The 13824-nt window shown below is 45.5% G+C and overlaps 2 protein-coding genes across 21 annotated transcripts in view; one reads left to right on the top strand and one right to left on the bottom strand.

The window, feature by feature from the left end:
- The window catches only part of PIN1 (peptidylprolyl cis/trans isomerase, NIMA-interacting 1), a 429836-nt gene that overhangs the window by 222331 nt on the left and 193681 nt on the right, over window positions 1–13824 (top strand). The window lies entirely within an intron of this gene.
- The window catches only part of LOC126942626 (zinc finger protein 561), a 91698-nt gene continuing 81071 nt past the window's right edge, over window positions 3198–13824 (bottom strand). For 3 of the 9 annotated variants that reach the window (XM_050770472.1, XM_050770475.1, XM_050770474.1), the window contains 5 exons: window positions 12228–12375; window positions 11193–11281; window positions 10129–10255; window positions 6701–6783; window positions 3198–4488 (listed from right to left, as the gene is read on the bottom strand). In XM_050770472.1, coding sequence (XP_050626429.1) covers window positions 3352–4488; window positions 6701–6783; window positions 10129–10255; window positions 11193–11281; window positions 12228–12252 — 1461 coding nt within the window. In that variant the 5' untranslated portion in view covers window positions 12253–12375 and the 3' untranslated portion in view covers window positions 3198–3351. Of the gene's footprint in view, window positions 4489–6700; window positions 6784–10128; window positions 10311–11192; window positions 11282–12227; window positions 12376–13824 lie in introns of those variants that run through there. The other 6 variants (XM_050770478.1, XM_050770477.1, XM_050770476.1 and 3 more) reach the window with 5 other exon arrangements.

Here is a 13824-nt window from a genome sequence, read left to right as displayed (position 1 = left end):
CCTCTTCAAAAAATAGGATAAAAACCTACAGCCAAGCCAATAAAATAGAGCACATATCTCAGCAGAACTGCACACAATTATGCTGGTATTACTACTTTTAGTTGGTGTTGTGCTGGAGGTTGAAATGAGTCCAGTAAAGCAAGGAAAAATATATATATGTATAACCTAACGACTAAAGTGGAAAAATAAGAGTCGTTATTTTTTTTTTTTTGAGACGGAGTCTCGCTCTGTCGCCCAGGCTAGAGTGCAGTGGCCGGATCTCAGCTCACTGCAAGCTCCGCCTCCCGGGTTCACGCCATTCTCCGGCCTCAGCCTCCCGAGTAGCTGGGACTACAGGCGCCCGCCACCTCGCCCGGCTAGTTTTTTGTATTTCTTAGTAGAGACGGGGTTTCACCGTGTTAGCCAGGATGGTCTCGATCTCCTGACCTCGTGATCCACCCGTATCGGCCTCCCAAAGTGCTGGGATTACAGGCTTCAGCCACCGCGCCCGGCCAAGAGTCGTTATTTACAGATTATGTGATTGTCTATGTGGAAACGGAAAAGAATCATACCAAGTACTTTGGACTGAATGATAACCCCGAAAATTCATATGTTGAAGCTTCAAATCCCAATGTGACTGTATGTGAAAATAGAGTCTTTAGGAAGTATCACGAAATGATGTTAAGAGATGGGTGGGGGGGAGGGAGGGGGAGAGAGAGAGATGGTGGGGAGAGAGGAGAAAGAGAGAGACCTATTTGCTGGTTTCCGTCCAGTGAAGACATGAGGAAGTGGGCATTTACATACCAGGAAGGGAGCTCTCACCAGAAGCTGACCATGCTGGCACTCTGATCTCTGACTTCCAGCCTTGAGAAATGTGAGAATATAATGCTTTTTTTTTTTCAGATGGAGTCTTGCTCTGTCACCCAGGCTGGAGTGCTGTGGCCAGATCTCAGCTCACTGCAAGCTCCGCCTCCTGGGTTTACGCCATTCTCCTGCCTCAGCCTCCCGAGTAGCTGGGACTACAGGCTCCTGCCACCTCGCCCAGCTAGTTTCTTTTTTGTATTTTTTAGTAGAGATGGGGTTTCACCGTGTTAGCCAGGATGGTCTCGACCTCCTGACCTCGTGATCCACCCGTCTCAGCCTCCCAAAGTGCTGGGATTACAGGCTTGAGCCACCGCGCCCGGCAGAATATAATGTTTTTAACCTGATTTATTTACAATTAAATGAATTTGCAAGCCATTTGGTCTGTGGTATTTTGTTATGGTGGCCTGAGCTCATTAAGGCAGATTAAAAACAAAGAAACAACAAAACTAAAAATGTGAAGCAGCTTTGAAAGTGACAAATAAGGCCGGGCGCGGTGGCTCAAGCCTGTAATCCCAGCACTGAGGGAGGCCGAGGCGGGCGGATCATAAGGTCAGGAGATGGAGACCATCCTGGCTAACACGGTGAAACCCCGTCTCTACTAAAAATACAAGAAAATTAGGCCGGGTGCGGTGGCTCAAGCCTGTAATCCCAGCACTTTGGGAGGCCGAGACGGGCGGATCACGACGTCAGGAGATCGAGACCATCCTGGCTAACAGGGTGAAACCCCGTCTCTACTAAAAAATACAAAAAGCTAGCCGGGTGAGGTGGCGGGCGCCTGTAGTCCCAGCTACTCGGGAGGCTGAGGCAGGAGAATGGCGTGAACCCGGGAGGCGGAGCTTGCAGTGAGCTGAGATCCCGCCACTGCACTCCAGCCTGGGCGGCAGAGCGAGACTCCGTCTCAAAAAAAAAAAAAAAAAAAAAAAGGCCGGGCGCGGTGGCTCAAGCCTGTAATCCCAGCACTTTGGGAGGCCGAGGCGGGCGGATCACAAGGTCAGGAGATCGAGACCACAGTGAAACCCCGTCTCTACTAAAAATACAAAAAATTAGCCGGGCGCGGTTGTGGGTGCCTGTAGTCCCAGCTACTCAGGAGGCTGAGGCAGGAGAATGGCGGGAACCCGGGAGGCGGAGCTTGCAGTGAGCCGAGATCGCGCCACTGCACTCCAGCCTGGGCAACAGCGTGAGACTCTGTCTCAAAAAAAAAAAAAAAAAAAAAAAAAAAAAAAAAAAAAGAAAATTAGCCGGGTGTGGTGGCAGGTGCCTGTAGTCCCAGCTACTCCAGAGGCTGAGGCAGGAGAATGGCATGAACCCAGGGGGCGGAGCTTGCAGTGAGCTGAGATCGCGCCACTGCACTCCAGCCTGGGGCACAGAGCGAGACTCCGTCTCAAAAAAAAAAAAAAAAAAAAAAAAAGTGACAAATGAGTAGTGCCTGGAAAAAATTGTGATGTGCAAGCTGGAAATAAGGTTGGCAAGGGTGATTCTGGTGAGGTGTCATTGGGGAATGAGGAACATGCTATTGGGAAATAAGACAACCCTTGATATGAAGCGGTGAAGAACTTGGCAGAACTGTATTCTAGCATTTTGTGCAAGGTAGAGCTTGAGAGAGATAAAATTAGGTATTTATCACCAACATCTGTAATTAAAGTGTTAAAAGACACTGGAAGCTTCATTCTTCCTGACTGCTTACAGGGAAATCCAAAGAGGAGACTTGAATTGCAGAAGCAACTGTTAAGGAAAAAGGATCCAGAACCTGGAGATTTGGAAAATTCTCAACCTATCCATACTGCAAAAATTAGAAAACTTGTGCTGAAGAGAATCCTGAAAATGTGGCTGAACAATCATTTGATAAAGAGATCATGAGTGGGATTCATGGACTATATCAGCCATCTTAAGAGGAGTGAGGAGAGACTGGATTATACTAGAAGATACACTGCCACCTACATTGTGCCACCTAAAATAGACATACAAGGTAGAACAGGCAAGGCTGTCACACTTCTTAGATTTTACAAGGGGACACAGAAATAATCAGCTGTGAAAGTGCACTGGCAGTTAAGGATGGTTTCATTCCTGCCATGCTCTGCAGGATCTGGGAAATAGAAGAGACCCTTGGAGGAGCATCTCTTAACAACCCACCTCTGGGGTCCTACATCATCTTGGTTTCTGGTAAATTTTGACATAAATGTGCCACACTGGCAGCCACTAATCAACAGGGGCTGGGATCAATCTGCATGATGTATCTCATACAGAACTTGTCAACGCTATGATCTTAGGAATCTAGTCACCAAGGTGAGGCAGGCTTCAGTACTGACCTCACCATCCGTGACCCTTCTTCACAGATGCCCAGACTCAGGCAACCATGAAGTTGTATTCAGAACCTGTAGGTTTAATTTCAGACCTTCAGGATGGCATCCAAAGCCAATCCATGAGCCATTACAACCTCCGCAAGGCATTTAGGACAAATCTGATAATCTTTGGTGTCATTGCCAATAATTAAAGATGGCAACTGATGGGCTAAATGGTAACACTCATACTCTTACATTCATGGGGTTTCTCCCCAGTGTGAATTCTTTCATGTCTACTTAGGCGTGAGGAAACAGCAAATGCTTTCCCACATTCTTTACATATGAAGGGTTTCTCTCCGGTATGAGTTCGCAGGTGAACATTAAGGCGTGAGGAATACAGAAATGCTTTCCCACATATCTTGCATACAAAGGGCTTTTCTCCACTGTGAGTTTTCAAATGTTTACTACGACGGGAAGAAGTAATGAAGGTCTTCCCACATTCAACACATTCATAAGGCTTCTCTCCTGTGTGAATTCTTATATGTTGAATAAGGCTTGTGGATGTAGTGAAGGCCTTCCCACATTCCTTACACTGATAGGGTTTCTTTCCACTGTGACTTCGTATGTGTATAGAAAGGCCCGAGTACTGAGCGAAGGCTTGGCCACATTCCTTACATTCATAGGGTTTTATTCCAGTGTGAGTTCTTACATGTTCAGTAAGTTGAGTTGATCTAGTGAAGGCTTTCCCACAGTATGTACACTTGTGTGGTTTTATTCCAGTGTGAATTTGAATGTGATCATTAAGGCATGAGGAATTTCTAAAGGATCTTCCACATTCTTTGCATTCAAAGGACTTCTCTCCTTTATGAGTTTTCACATGTGCATAAAGTTGAGAAAAATTAGTGAAGGATTTCCCATATTTCTTAGTCTTTTTGGATTTCTTTCCAGTATGAACTGCTACACATTGCTTTAGATGTGAGGAAGGTGTGATGGCTCTCTCACATTCCTGAAATTCACAGAGTTTCTCATCAGTGTGGATTCCCATGTGATTATCAAGGCTCGCAAAATACTTAAAGCCTTTTCCACATTCCTTACATTTGTAGGGTTGTCTTGCATTGAGAACTTCAAGATGTACAGCAAGGCCTGGAGTTAGAGTGAAGACTTTTCCACATGGATTAAATTTGGAAAGTTCCTGTCCAATAGAGGCTTCCTTGTGCACACTGAGGACGTCTTTTCCGTAACAATTACCCTCAGAAGTGTTCCCTCCATTGTGAGCTCTCATGTGTGTCTTAAGGCAAAACTGTTCACTGAAGACCTCTCCACAATTCTTACAGTCACAGAGTTTCCATCCACTGTAGCCTCTTGTCTGTTGATGACGGGATAAAGGTTTTAAAACATTTTCAGACATATAAAGAGATTTCACCCATCTGAACACAGAAACATTATTTTAATGACAATTATTATTTTACTTCTTAATGTTTATTTACTTTTTTTTTTTTTTTTTTGAGAGAAAGTCTTGTTCTGTCTCCCAGTCTGGAGTGCAGTGGCACACTCTCAGCAAACTGCAACCTCCACCTCCCATGCTCAAGTGATTCTCCTGTCTCAGCCTCCCAAGTAGCTAGGAATACAGGTGCCCACCACTGCACCTGGCTAATTTTTCTGTTTTGTAGAGACAGGGTTTTGCCAAGTTACCCAGGCTGGTCTCAAACTCCTGAGCTCAGGTGATCTGCCTGCCTCGGCCTCCCAAAGTGCTGAGATTACAGGCGTGGCCACCATGCCCCACCTCAGTTTATTTTTGAGATGGAGTCTCGCTTTGGCTGGAGTGCAAGTGGCGAGATTTCGGCTCACTGTTACCTCCACCTCCTGGGCTCAAGTGATTGTCGTGCCTCAGCCTCGTGAGTAGCTGGGATTACAGGCACGTGTAGCCACACCCAGCTAGTTTTGGTATTTTTAGTAGAGACCGGGTTTCACCACGTTGGCCAGGCTGGTCTTGAACTCCTGACCTCGTGATCTGCCCGCCTCGACCTCCCAAATTGCTGGGATTACAGGCATGAGCCACCGCACCCAGCCTCAATTTATCAGTATAAAGACAGGGTCCTGCTATGTAGCCTAGGCTGATCTCAAACTCTTCACAAACCCCCCCTGCCTCAGCCTCCCAAGGTGCTGGGATTATAGCCATGAGTTACCATGTCTGTCTACTTTGATAATTATAATTTTTACAATTTTTCTTCCTTGTTTTTATTTCCTGACTTCCTGATTTCTTCCAGATTGAATGATGGGAACTTTGGCTAGAATTCTATGCCACTGGCTCTAATTGTTAAAAAACAAACAAACAAAAAAAACTGTAGTTCTTTTTTTATTGTGGGGGGTGGTTTGAGACAAGATCTTACTCTGTCACCCAGGCTGGGTACCATGGCACAATCACAGCTCACTGCGGCCTTAATCTCCCAGGCTGAAACCATCATTCTACCTCAGTCCCCCGAGGAGCTTGGATTACAGGTGCATGCCAACACACCCGGCTAATTTTTTATTCCTTGTAGAGACAGGGTCTCTGTTGTCCAGGCTAGTCTTGAACTCTTAGGCTCAAGCGATTCACCTGCCTCAGCTTCCCAAAGTGCTGGGATTATAGGTGTCAGCCATTGCACCCAACCAAATAGTGTAGATTTTCATGAAACTGTTTAAATCACCAATGTCTAGTTACTTATGTGGGAATGTGTACTTGTGGGTATTTTGAAGTGACAAGTTATACAGGAATGAAACATCACAAAATTCACCACATTCAGACTCTCTCCAGAGACCCTGCTCCCTCAACGGTGCAGGCTACTTCTCTAATTCTCTCAAGTATCTCTCATTTGTGCTGTTTCTTTTTCACTGCAAACTCCACCTCCCGGGTTTAAGCAATTCTGCCTCAGCCTCCCATGTAACTGGGATTATCGGTGTCTGCTACCATGTCTGGCTACCTTTGTATTTTTAGTAGAGATAAGAGTTTCACTACGTTGGCCAGGCTGGTCTCGAAGTGCCAACCTCAAGTGATCCACCTGCCTAGGCCTCCCAAAGTGATGGGACTACAGACTTAGTTTTTCTTTCTTTATTTCTGAGACAGTCTCACTCAGTCGCCCAGGCTGGAATGCAGTGGTGCAATCTCAGTTCGTTGCAACCTCTGCCTCTGTGTTCATGCCATTCTCCTGCCTCAGCCTCCTAAGTAACTGGTACGACAGGTGCCCACCACCACACTCAGCTAATTTTGTATTTTCAGTAGAGACGGAGTATCACCATGTTGGCCAGCCTGGTCTCAAACTCCTGACCTCAAGTGATCCACCCACCTCAATCTCCCAAAATGTTGGGATTACAGCTGTGAGCCACCACATTCACCCTCTCTTTAAAATCAGAGATGGGATCTTGCTATACTGCCTAGGCTGGCCTTGAACTCTTGGGCTCAAATGATCCTCCCACTTAAGCCTCCCAAGTAGCTGGGATTACAGATGTAAGCCACACCTCTGACTGTGCTGATATTCTAGAATGGAATTCTCCATCTTTTCTAAGAGAGGAAATTAAGAAATATCCCTCATGAATCTTACCATTTGTATCCCACTGAATATTTGATTCTTCAAAAAACCCTGCTGAAATGATGACCGTTTGATTCTAGGTTGTATTTCCCATTCTGAAGTTAAGCAGAAAAAGAAATGTAAGCCTTTAGAGAAGAAATGTTAGTTTAACATGAGTCATTTTTACTTGTTTTCAAATTAAACACAGCAATAAAATAAAAGCCAGAGAATCTTGAGGATTTTGGTATGTCAAAAATTAGGCTATAATGATGTGGGGTTTATTACACAACTGATGTGTTTAGATAGTTTATTACAAACTACTTCTGTGAAAATTAAAACTGCCAGGAACGGTGGTGGCTCACACCTGTAATCCCAGCATTTTGGGAGGCTGAGGCAGGTGGATAACTTGAGATCAGGAGTTCAAGACCAGCCTGACCAACATGGAGAAACCCCATCTCTACTAAAAATACAAAATTAGCCGCACATGGTGGTGCATGCCTATAATCCCAGCTACTCATGAGGCTGAGGCAGGAGAATCGCTTGAACCCGGGAGGCAGAGGTTGCAGTGAGCCGAGATCGTGCCATTGCACTCCAGCCTGGGCAACACAGGGAGACTTCAGAAAAGAAAAGAAAATTAAAACTGATGGAAAACAGGAAGAGAAGATCTTCAGGAAAGGAAAGTACGAAAGATCTAGATAAAGAGCATATATCAAAATGATAAAGTTAATAAAGACACAGAACAGGTAGTTTAATTAGATCATAGGAATGTTTGACAAGACGGAAAATAAAAGTCAAAGATATCCAAAACTCTGAGAAAAATAGCTTAAATCTTCTGAGGCAAAGTGCATCTTTAAAAATCTCTTTTTTTTTTTTTTTTGAGAGGGAGTCTCATTCTGTCACCCATGCTGGAGTGCAGTGGCACAATGTTGGCTCAATGCAACCTCTCTGTCTCCCATTTTGAAGCGATTCTCCTGCCTCAGCCTCTTGACTAGCTGGGACTACAGGTGTGTGCCACCACCACCCAATCCTAACACTTTGGGAGGCTGAGATGGGTGGATCACTTGAGGTCAGGAGTTTAAGACCAGCCTGGCCAACATGGTGAAACCCCTTCTCTACTAAAAATACAAAAATTAGCTGGGCACAGTGGCACTTGCCTGTAATCCCAGCTACTCAGGAGGCTGAGGCAGGAGAATTGCTTGAACCTGGGAGGGCGGAGGTTGCAGTGAGCAGAGATTGCACCACTGCACTCCAGCCTGGGTGACAGAGCAAGACCCTGTCACCAAAAAAATTAAAAATAAATAAATAAAGTAAGTAGGCCGGGTGCAGTGGCTCACACCTGTAATCCCAGCATTCTGGGAGGCCGAGGCGGGTGGATCACCTGAGGTCAGGAATTCAAGACTGGGCTGGCCAACATGGCAAAACCCCATCTCTACTAAAAATACAAAAAATAAAAATAAAAAAAATTAACTGGACATGGTAGCATGTGTGTCTCATCCCAGCTACTTGGGAGGCTGAAGTTGCAGTGAGCCAAAGTGGCACCATTACACTCCAGGCTGGGCGATGGAGTGAGATTCTGTCTCAAAAAAAAAAAAAAAAAAGCAGAAATAAAGTAAGTACAACAAAAAGATGCTTGCTCTCATGGGTAAACAACTCTGCCACTGGATCTCAAACATGATAGTATATGATTCATCTTCATTGATTCTGAAAACACAGATGACTGGGCCCCAACCCTGGAGTTTCCCATTTACTAAATCAAATAGGGGAAGAAGGCTGGATGCCGTGGCTCACGCATGTAATTCCAGCACTTTGGGAGGCCAAGGTGGGCGGATCACCGGAGGTCAGGAGTTCGAGACCAGCCTGGCCAACATGGTGAAACCCCGTCTCTACTAAAAATACAAAAATTAGCCGGGCATGGTGGTAGTCACCTGTAATCCCAGCTACTCAGGAGGCTGAGGCAGGAGAATCGCTTGAACTTGTGAGTTGGAGGTTGCAGTGAGCTGAGATCGGGCCATTGCACTCCAGCCTGGGGCACAAGAGCGAGACTTCGTCTCGAAAAAAAAAAAAAAAAGAATAGGAAGGAAGATGTATATTTCTTTCTTTTTTTTTTTTTTTTTTTTTTTTTTTTTGAGACAGAGTCTCGCTCTGCCGCCCAGGCTGGAGTGCAGTGGCGTGATCTTGGCTCACTGCAAGCTCCGCCTCCCGGGTTCACGCCATTCTCCTGCCTCAGCCTCCCGAGTAGCTAGGACTACAGGCGCCCGCCACCTCGCCCGGCTAGTTTTTTTGTATTTTTTAGTAGAGACGGGGTTTCACTGTGTCAGCCAGGATGGTCTCGATCTCCTGACCTCGTGATCCGCCCGTCTCGGCCTCCCAAAGTGCTGGGATTACAGGCTTGAGCCACCGCGCCCGGCCGGAAGATGTATATTTCTTACAGCACAAAGCTGATGCTGTTGATGATGTTTCCAGGATTACCACCGTAAATTAAAACATACTAAAAATAAATAAATAAATAAAATTAAATTTAAAATAAATAGATAAATAAATAAACAACAACAAAAAAACCCCATACTACAGCAGGGACTGTTACTTGGGACTGTCTCTGTTATTCCCCACTGTATTCAGAATTGACAAGCAAACATGTAACATACATCTGCTCTATAACAGGCTACAAGAAATGATGCTAGTGTTTATTTTTGATTAATTAATTTTTTTAGACGAAGTATCACTGTGTCACTCTGGCTGGAGTGCAGTGGTGAAATCTCGGCTTACTGCAACTTCTGCCTCCTGGTTCAAGCAATTCTCCTGTCTCAGCCTCCCAAGTAGCTGAGATTACAGGTGCCCGCCAACAAGTCTGCCTAATTTTTGTATTTTTAGTAGAGATGGGGTTTCACTATGTTGGCCAGGCTGGTCTCAAATTCCTGGCCGCATGTGATCTGCCCGCCTTGGCCTCCGAAACTGCTGGGATTATAGGCGTAAGCCACCATCACTGGCCTAGTCTTCATTTTTAGGATTTTTTTTTTTTTTTTTTTGAGATGGAGTCTCGCTCTGTCGCCCAGGCTGGAGTGCAGTGGCGTGATCTCGGCTCACTGCAAGCTCTGCCTCCTGGATTCATGCCATTCTCCTGCCTCAGCTTCCTGAGTAGCTGGGACTACAGGCACCTGCCACTACGCCCACCTAATTTTTTTTTTTTTTTTTAGTAGAGATGGGGTTTCACAGTGTTAGCCAGGATGGTCTCCATCTCCTGACCTCTTGATCCGCCCACCTCAGCCTCCCAAAGTGTTGGGATTACAGGCGTGAGCCACTGCATCCGGCCTAGAATTTTTTTTTTAAGAGACAAGGTCTCACAATGCTGCCCATGCTAGTATCAAACTCCCAGGCTCCAATGATTCTCCCACCTCAGCCTCCCAAGTATCTGGGACTATAGGTGCAGGCCACCATACCAAGCAAAGTGATGTTACTCTTACCCACGGAGGCCAGGTTCATGTAGTTCTCCAGCATCACATCTCTGTAAAGGTATTTCTCAGTTGTGTCCAGTAAAGCCCACTCCTCCGGGGTGAAGTCCACAGCCACATCATCAAACGTCACTGAATCCTATGTTATCATACACATGCTGGTTTGAGCCAATGAACACTTCCACCAATGCTCACTGGAGAATGAGGAAGGGGAACCTTAAACTCACTTATACGTGGTTCTCAGGTCTCCCATGATCTACTCCAGGGTTTAATGTCTCAGGAGCTCTTGTGTCTAAACACTCAAAGGTGACCTCCAACAGGCATATGCCTTAAACAGCACTTAAAAATTTTTTTTTTAATCTTTTTTTCCTGATCTATTTATTTTTAACTTTTTAATATTTGCGTTTTTAAATTTTAAATTTTATTTTTATTAGAACAGTACTTCCTTCCTAAACATGAATTTTTATCTATCTAGCATCTATCTATCTATCTATTCAATCTGTTTATTTATTTATATATAAAGACAGGGTCCCACTGTGTCACCCAGGCACAACTGCTGCTTACTGCAGCTTCAATCTCCTGGGCTGAAGTGTTCCTCCCACCCCAGCCTTTAGAGTAGCTGGAATTGCAGGCATGAGCCACTGCAAACTGCTTACACTTTATCTCAGCACAACCAGGTTAGGGGCTCTTCCTGTCCCATTGGTCTCTATGCAGCACACTCCTGAGCACACTGCAGATAACTGATAAATGCTGATGAGTAAATAAATTATTTGATAAAAGGACACTTTCATCTCTCTTATCATCTGTCACAGAACCCAGCAATATAAGAAACATGCAGTTAGCACCAAGAAAGTCAAGTTTAATTAGTAATTACTGAGATATTGAGATGACTTTCAACTTAACACTTTACATATAGGAGACTTCATTCCCTGCGGAAATTCATCTGGGGACTCAGTCCTTGAGTAAGGCTTCATTTGCTCTAAGAAAACTCCGGAGATGAGTCTGTCTAGAAGGAAATGTGTCTACCTATTGGATGTAAGTATGTCATTTTGTATAACAGTACATTGTCTGTTTACCTGATAAGAATTTGCCAGGTAGTCCTCCACCATCCTTTCTGCCTTCGTCTTTTCTTCAAAAGGGCAGACTGGTTCCCTGGAAAAAAACCCTAGTGGAAAAGTAAGAAGGCAATGAGAAGCCAGAGCTGCCCATCCTAACCACATTCTCATGCCTAGAAGTCACTCCATCCTAGCTTGAAATTCCCATATGCTCCTGCACACTCGAGAAAACTGTACACACACAACACTGCCATGAAATGCCATAGTAGTCCTGTGTCAGCTAGACCCAGAAAAGCAGATGTGGGCCGAGCTGCCTGTTGGGTAAAGGGTAATAGTTTCATTTTACAAGGAAACTTACACCCTGAAAAATGTGACTCTCTATCTGCCCATAGTAGTAATACTCATGAAGCTTATGTAGCATTTCCTAAGGCACACAAACCAGGGCTGAATTCTAAAACAGCATCCTGGCTGGGCACAGTGGCTCATGCCTGTAATCCCAACATTCTGGGAGGCCAAGGCGGGCAAATAACTTGAGGTCAGGAATTTGACACCAGACTGGCCCATATGATGAAACCCCGTCTCTACTAAAAATACAAAAATTATGGGAGGCTGAGGCAGATAATTGCTTGAACCCAGGAGGCAGAGGTTGCAGTGAGTCGAGATCACGGTACTGCACTCCAGCCTGGGAGACAGAGTGAGAATCCATCTCAAAAACAAAAACAAACAAACAAAAATTAGCCAGGCCTGGAGGTATGTGCTTGTGGTCCCAGCTACTTGGGAGGCTGAGGCAAGACAATCACTTGAACCCGGGAGGCGGAGGTTGCAGTGAGCTAAGATTGCACCACTGCACTCCAGCCTGGGTGACGGAACAAGATTCTGTCTCAAAAACAAACAAACAAACAAACAAACAAACAAACAGCATTCTGTTGTGGTTCACTTCAATTCCTCCTAAAAGAATCAGCTGCATGCCTGCTCAGGCCCAGCTCACTGGACTCTTGTGGTGTGCAGGGTGACCTAAAGCAGAATCTCTGAAAAAGAGCATCAACAAGGACTTACCATGGGACAAATCAATGGTTGCCATTCTCTGAAGCTGATAGTGCGATGTGCATCCCTTCCTTGATGCCAAGATCACCTCAGGGCAGCTTATGAATCTAGGTGGATAGAGGCAATCTCCATTTCTCTTTGTACAGGGTTATTTGCGGTCCTGTTCATATCAATCATCAAACAACAAGCATGAAACATCAGTCATCAAACATTATGCCTGAACTTTGCCTCTGCAGGTGACAGATGTGAAGGCCACCAAAAATTGCTCACTCAGTATCGTCACTCAATAACAAAAGTATTTTTTTTTTTTTTTTTTTTTTTTTTTTTTTTTTTTTTTTTGAGACTGAGTCTGACTCTGTCGCCCAGGCTGGAGTGCAGTGGCCGGATCTCAGCTCACTGCAAGCTCCGCCTCCCGGGTTTACGCCATTCTCCTGCCTCAGCCTCCCGAGTAGCTGGGACCACAGGCGCCCGCCACTTCGCCCGGCTAGTTTTTTGTATTTTTTAGTAGAGATGGGGTTTCACCGTGTTAGCCAGGATGGTCTCGATCTCCTGACCTCGTGATCCGCCCGTCTCGGCCTCCCAAAGTGCTGGGATTACAGGCTTGAGCCACCGCGCCCGGCCCAATAACAAAAGTATTTTTTTTTTTTTTTTTTTTTTTTTTTTTTTTTTTTTTTTTTTTTTTTTTTTTTTTTTTGAGACGGAGTCTCACGCTGTCGCCCAGGCTGGAGTGCAGTGGCGCGATCTCGGCTCACTGCAAGCTCCGCCTCCCAGGTTCCCGCCATTCTCCTGCCTCAGCCTCCTGAGTAGCTGGGACTACAGGCGCCCGCCACCGCGCCCGGCTAATTTTTTGTATTTTTAGTAGAGACGGGGTTTCACTGTGGTCTCGATCTCCTGACCTTGTGATCCGCCCGTCTCGGCCTCCCAAAGTGCTGGGATTACAGGCTTGAGCCACCGCGCCCGGCCCAATAACAAAAGTATTAATGACAGTAACTGACATTTACTGAGGACTGATATGCCAGAAGTAGCTCTAGTAGCTTTATATATACATGCTAACTTAATTACAACCATCCTTCCCAATAGCTATCATTACATCTATCCTCTCTCTCTCTCTCTCTCTCTCTCTCTCTCTCTCAATTGAGACAGGGTCTTACTCTGTTGCCCAGGTTGAAGTGCAATGGCACCAACACGACTCTCTGTAGCCTAAACCTCTGGGGCTCAAGTGATCCTCCCACCTCAGCCTCCTGAATAGCTGGGACCACAGGTAGGCATCGTCACTCCTTATTATTATTATTATTATTATTTTGAGACAAAGTCTCACTCTGTTGCCCAGGCTGGAGTGCAGTGGCGCGATCTCGACTTACTGCAACCTCTGCCTCCCAGGTTCAAGCGATTATCAGGCCTCAGCCTCCTGAGTAGTTGGGATTACAGGTATGCACCAGGATGCCTGGCTAATTTTTGCGTTTTTAGTAGAGACGGGGTTTCGCCATGTTGGCCAGGCTGGTCTCGAACTCCTGGCCTTAAGTGATTCTTCTACTTCAGCCCCCCAAGTAGCTGGGACTACAGGTGCACACCACTGGGTCCGGCTATTTTGTATTTTTAGTAGAGACAG

Source organism: Macaca thibetana, chromosome 19 (assembly GCF_024542745.1).
Source record: "Macaca thibetana thibetana isolate TM-01 chromosome 19, ASM2454274v1, whole genome shotgun sequence".
NCBI classification, from domain to species: Eukaryota; Metazoa; Chordata; class Mammalia; order Primates; family Cercopithecidae; genus Macaca; species Macaca thibetana.
The sequence above is the reverse complement of the archived record's forward strand: the minus strand, read 5'-3'. Positions and strand labels throughout refer to the sequence as shown.